We start from the raw sequence: 5,523 nt of genomic DNA on the forward strand, positions 1-5,523 counted from the left end.
TGATTTTGATGATTGGAATACCTTTTGAACAGGCAGAAAGGATGAGCTGTGCAGGAAAAGTTACTCAAGGAAGGCCTTTACAAAACCGGTCATTCCATTGGTAGTTTTCCCCTCTATTTGGGTTAGGGGTGTTCACCAGGTTAGGGTTTGGGTTAAGAAGACGAGGTGTCCTGTAATTACTTGGTGATTGGAATGTATTTAGAATGGGCAGAAATGAAGGGAAGTGCAGGAAAAGTTAGTCAAGGAAGGCCTTTACAAAATCGGCCATTGCATTGGTATTTTACCCTTCTATTAGGGTTAGGGGTGTTCGCCAGGTTAAGGTTAAGACAACGAGTTGTCCTGGAATGATTTTGATGATTGGAATGTGTTTACAATGGGCAGAAATGAAGAGCTGTGCAGAAACATCTACTCAAGGAGGGCTTTTTCAAAGTTGCCCCTTTTAATGGAACTGTACTCCTCTATTTTGATTAGCGGTTTTCACCAGGCTAGGGTTAGGGCTAGGAAAACGAGGTGTCCTGGCATGATTTGGACGGTTGGAATACCTTTTGAACGGGCAGAAATGATGAGCTGTGCAGGAAAAGTTACTGAAGGAAGGCCTGTACATAATCGGCCATTCCATTGGTATTTTCCCCCTCTTTTAGGGTTAGGGGTGTTCGCCTGGGTAGGTGTAGGGTCAATAAAACGAGGTTCCTGGTATGAATTTGACGATTGAAATGTGTTTACAATGGGCAGAAATGAAGAGCTGTGCAGAAAAATCTACTCAAGCAGGGCTTTTTCAAAGATGCCCCTTTTAATGGAACTTTACTCCTCTATTTTGATTAGCGGTTTTCACCAGGCTAGGGTTAGGGTTAGGAAAACGAGGTGTCCTTGCATGATTTTGATGGTTAGTATACCTTTTCAACGGGGAGAAATGATCAGCTGTGCAGGAAAGGTTACTCAAGGAAGGCCTTTACAGAACCGGCCATTCCATTGGTATTTTTCCCCTCTATTCGGGTTAGGGGTGTTCACCAGGTTAGGGTTCGGGTTAAGAAAACGAGGTGTCCTGTAATTACTTTGATGATTGGAATGTATTTAGAATGGGCAGAAATGAAGGGAAGTGCGGGAAAGATTAGTCAAGGAAGGCCTTTACAAAATCGACCATTGCATTGGTATTTTACCCTTCTATTAGGTTTAGGTGTGTTCACCAGGTTAGGGTTAGGAAAATGAGGTGTCCTGGCGTGATTTTGATGGTTGGAATGGATTTAGAATGGGCAGAAATGATGAGCTGTGCAGAAACATCTACTCAAGGAGGGCTTTTTCAAAGTCGCCCCTTTTAATGGAACTTTACTCCTCTATTTTGATTAGTGCTTTTCTCCAGGCTAGGGTTAGGGTTAGGAAAATGAGGTGTCCTGGCATGATTTTGATGGTTGGAATGTCTTTAGAATGGGCAGAAATGATGAGCTGTGCAGGAAAAGTTAGTCAAGGAAGGCCTTTACAAAATCGGCCGTTACATTGGTATTTTTCCTCTCTTACTGGGTTTGTGGTGTGCACCAGGTTAGGGTTAGGAAAACGACGTGTCTGGGGATCATTTTGATGCTTGGAATGTGTTTAGATTCGGCAGAAATGATGAGGTGTGCAGAAAGGGTTATTCTAGGAGGGCTTTTTCATAATCACCCCTTTTAATGGAACTTTACTCCTCTGTTAGGGTTTGGGGTGTTCACTATGGTAGGATTAGGGTTTGGAAATCAAGGTATCCCAGGCTTGGGAAATCGAGGTATCCTCCCCTTTCCTCCCGCCTAGGCCTCAGTGGCTCATCGCAGATCGGTGCGCTCATCCACAATTGCATTGCGCATGAGCGAGGTGCTGGTGCAGACCGACCTTGCACTGAGCATCAGCACTAGCAGGCCGGAGGTCTGGCTGATGCGGCTGCGTGGTATCCTCTGCTGGACAGAGAAGTGGAGGAGGGGACAGCTGCTGGGCATCTCTGCCCTCTTCTCCTGTGCCGGCATGCTCTGACCCCATCACCGTCACACCCCCTCCCCAGTTCTCCTGCAAGGGCTGCTCCCCACACTTTCCCCCGTCCCCCAGATTCATGCCACAAACCAGTCCAACCCCCTGAAATGAAGGCGCCCCTCCTGCCACCCAGTGCCAGCCTCAGCGCTGGCTGGGAGAAAAAGTTAGCACACTGCATTCACGTAACCTGCACTTATCTGCCACATCCAGTCAGCACTGCGACCCCCAAGCAAGGACTGCACATTTCAAGTGGCGGCCACCTCGGCCCCTCCTGTTCCACGGCCTTGGCGGGGGCAGAGACAGAGGCGCCCTCAGCCAAGCAGCCCGGAGCAGCTTGGCACTGCAGGGATGTGGCCAGTGGGATGAGGCCCACGGGCTGGTACCTGCTTCCGGAGCAGAGGGGGGATGCCCTGCCCAGGCCGGGGGCCCGTGCGCAGCGTGCAGTGGGCCGCCTGGAAGCGGCCTTCCTCGCCCATCTGCAGTGTCCTCTTCGCTGGCCTTGCCTTAGCAAGCAGGCCAGGGCAAGCGGAGTCTGCAAATGCCCACAGAACAACAGCTGCACAGCCGGGAAGGATGGTGCTCCTTACACGGCATTTGCACGCACATGGATTCCCAGTGAGCATTGCACACATGCTCAGCACGCTCAGCCGAGGAAGCAGGCTAGAGTCCCATGAGTGCAGCCCCAGAAAGGTCCCGGACGGATTCCTTGCCCATCCCTACCCATCCGCTTCCACCTGCGAGTCTGAGGGCTGGAGCAAGGAGGAGCATCTGCGTGTGCCACAGGCTGACCACAGTTGTCGCCCGCCACTTTTGGTATTTCAGGGAAATGAACAAGCGGTTAACAGATGAGCAAGCTCGGAAGACATTTGAGAGAGCCATGAAGCTGGAACAAGAATTCACCGAGCATTTTACAGGTTGGCTGCCCCCCTTGCTCTGCAGTGGCCAGGGGAGACTCTCCCCAGGGGGGCTCGGGGGGGTCCACAGCTAGCACCTTGTAAGTGGGGGAGCAGCTGGAGCACTGCCCAGAAGGGCGGCCCCAGCATCACTCTGCAGTTGCCCTCTGTGGCTCCAGGCAGAGCGGCTCTGCAGCAGCCCGTGTGGCCGGGCTGGGGTGGGAGGCCCGCGGGTGGGAGGGCCACGGCCTCACGAAGCCTCTCGCTCTCCCTCCGCAGCCATCGTGCAAGGCGACACGCTGGAAGAGGTTTACAATCAGGTCAAGCAAGTGATCGAGGAGCGCTCCAGCCCCTGCATCTGGGTCCCAGCCAAGGAAAAGCTGTGAAGGCGGCCCGGCTCGCCTGCGCTGGGCATTGGATGGACTCTGTCCCCCGTTGGGCTTCCCTCCTCTTGGCAGCTCCTCCTGGAAGTGCAGCGCTGGGCCGCACCGCCGGGTGGCGCCTCGCACTCGAAGCCCCTGCTGCACTTCCGCCGCCTTGATCTCGCCAAGTGCTCCGACCAGCAGGTTCCTTGGGCACTGGGGACTGGGGGCAGTGGCTAGTTCTGCCCGAGGGGGCACAACGTGGGAATTTTGTGGTAACCTCCTTAATGTTTAAGGGAAAGCATCGTTCGGAGATTTTGAGAAAACAGAGCTTTATATATGTCAATGTAAAGGTTTCCTAACATGAAAAAAAAGTGGTCTTAATGACGTCAATGTGAGCAATTTTGCACGCTTAACTTTACTAGCATGGTTTGATTCAAGGGGATTCGGTTCATGATTTAGTTTCATAGTTTTCTGTTGTTGCCAGCAAATATATTTTACATGCAGTTCGATAAGAAACTTTTTCAAATGTCCAAGATAATATATGCTTAACTGGCATTGTTTCACAAGGGAAAACTCATTTTCATAATTTCATATAAATACCCTTTGTAGCCTATTTTTTCATTTTTTGCTGATGCCATTATACTAGAGAGGAAAATATCTCCTATTTTTAAACTGGCACATAAAAGACTATTTGGAATGTCTTACAGATATTGTTGATAGAGAACAGTTACTGCATTTTGACTCCAAATACCATTTGGGTGCTTTAAAAGTTTGTACTTCATCTACCAATGATGGCTTTTGTTCTGAAAATATTCTGAAAGATTGTTATCACTATTAAGGTCGTAAAAGTCTGAAAGTATAAATATGTTCTTAGAAGTCAGATTTTAATGAATATTTTACCCACAATAACTGCCTATTTTGTTATAATAAAGCATATTATATACATATATATATATATATATATTAAACTTTCTTTAACTAAAATGTGACTGTGAGAATTTTTTTCTTGACATAACTACATGCAAACATTTCTGTCCTTTTTACAACTTCGGAACATAGTTCTGCGATCAATATTTGAAGCCATGTGGGACGCAGTGGCAGTTGCTGCCACCCAGCTGTCAACAGGTTGTTCAGTTTGACCCACCAGTTTTGCCCTTGGGATGTGCACCTCGACAGGAAGAACAGCTCACGGGTGCCTCCCTTGTTTTGTGGTGCTCTGCTCTGTGGAGTTGTGATCACCTAAGTTTGCTCGTTTTGGGGACCCATCCGTGAGATGCTCCCCAAGCAACCTCAATTCAGTTTCACGAGGCTGGCTGCTTGGCTTTCATTTGTACAGAACTTTCATCTGCGGCCATCTGATTTCTCAGAAAGAGGACCGCTAATATTTAATTAATTTCTAGGCCACCAAAGGGCTAAAGCCCTCAGGGTGGTTCTCAATAGCATCTTAATAATACAATATAAAATACACCATATTAAAGTATACTACAACAACATAAAAATTTGCAGTACAACATTTAACACTGAATGCAAAACATTAAAAATATAATAACTGAAGAAAAAGTTCTATTTAAGACCTGTTTAAAAAAACAGCAGATCTCAGTAGACTAATGCCTTACAGTAGAAGACAGTCCTGGCATCAGAAAGATAGTGAAGTTGGTGTCTGGCAAATCTTGGTGGAAAGTTCATTCCAAAACTCTTGGGGGGGGGGGCTCAGTGGGGGGACCACTGAAAAGGCCCTTCTCCTTGTTGCCAACATCCAAGCCTCCCTCAGCCAAGGCAGTTGGTTGTAGGCCCCAGAACTCGATCATCGTTGCTGCTGTTGTTGAATGTGCTGTTGTGATTTAATTTCTGTACTTTCCAACAGCTGTAGCTCTTCAAGCAGTTCACAACAGCACATTAAAAATAGAATAAATTTGTTGTTGCTAGTCACGAAGTTGTGTCCAACCCTTTGCAACCCCATGGACAACACTCCTCCAGGCCTTCCTGTCCTCCTCCATCCCCCAGAGTCCACCTGAGCCCACGCCGACTGCTTCAGTGACCCCATCCAGCCACCTCATCCTCTGCCGTCCCCTTCTTCTTTTGCCATCTATTGTTCCCAGCATTAGGCTCTTCTCCAGGGAGTCCTTCTTTCTCATTAAGGTGGCCAAAGTATTGGAGTTTTATCTTCAGGATCTGGTCTTGTAAAGAGCAGTCAGGGTTGATCTCCTCTAGGACTGACCGGTTTGATTGCCTTGCGGACCAGGGGACTCGCAGAAGTCTCCTCCAGCACCACA

At 48.5% G+C, this 5,523-nt stretch overlaps 1 protein-coding gene across 3 annotated transcripts; it reads left to right on the forward strand.

Annotated features, from left to right (window-relative positions):
• The first annotated feature begins 6 nt into the window (after positions 1 to 6).
• On the forward strand, positions 7 to 4,234 carry LOC123017278 (disks large homolog 1-like). Of its 3 annotated transcripts, none has more exons than XR_006413574.1 (3): positions 7 to 165; positions 511 to 2,906; positions 3,165 to 4,234. XR_006413574.1 is itself a non-coding variant. In XM_044418533.1 (2 exons), the coding sequence occupies exons 1-2, from the start codon at positions 2,663 to 2,665 to the stop codon at positions 3,269 to 3,271; spliced, it is 351 nt and encodes a 116-aa protein (XP_044274468.1). In that variant the 5' UTR covers positions 2,458 to 2,662; the 3' UTR covers positions 3,272 to 4,234. The 3 variants fall into 3 exon arrangements, 1 of the variants encoding a protein (XP_044274468.1); XR_006413575.1 differs by having other exon boundaries at positions 7 to 139; positions 1,358 to 2,906; XM_044418533.1 differs by lacking the exon at positions 7 to 165 and having other exon boundaries at positions 2,458 to 2,906.
• Positions 4,235 to 5,523: the final 1,289 nt, after the last annotated feature.

Source organism: Varanus komodoensis, unplaced genomic scaffold, assembly GCF_004798865.1.
Source record: "Varanus komodoensis strain SLA01 unplaced genomic scaffold, ASM479886v1 scaffold902, whole genome shotgun sequence".
Classification (NCBI taxonomy): Eukaryota; Metazoa; Chordata; class Lepidosauria; order Squamata; family Varanidae; genus Varanus; species Varanus komodoensis.

Excerpts from the sequence above, each read along its gene's own strand:
- LOC123017278 (XM_044418533.1), top strand. The coding sequence starts at position 2,663 with ATGAGTGCAGCCCCAGAAAGGTCCCGGACGGATTCCTTGCCCATCCCT. Across the intron at positions 2,907-3,164 it reads ATTCACCGAGCATTTTACAG|CCATCGTGCAAGGCGACACG; the intron begins GTTGGCTGCCCC and ends CTCCCTCCGCAG.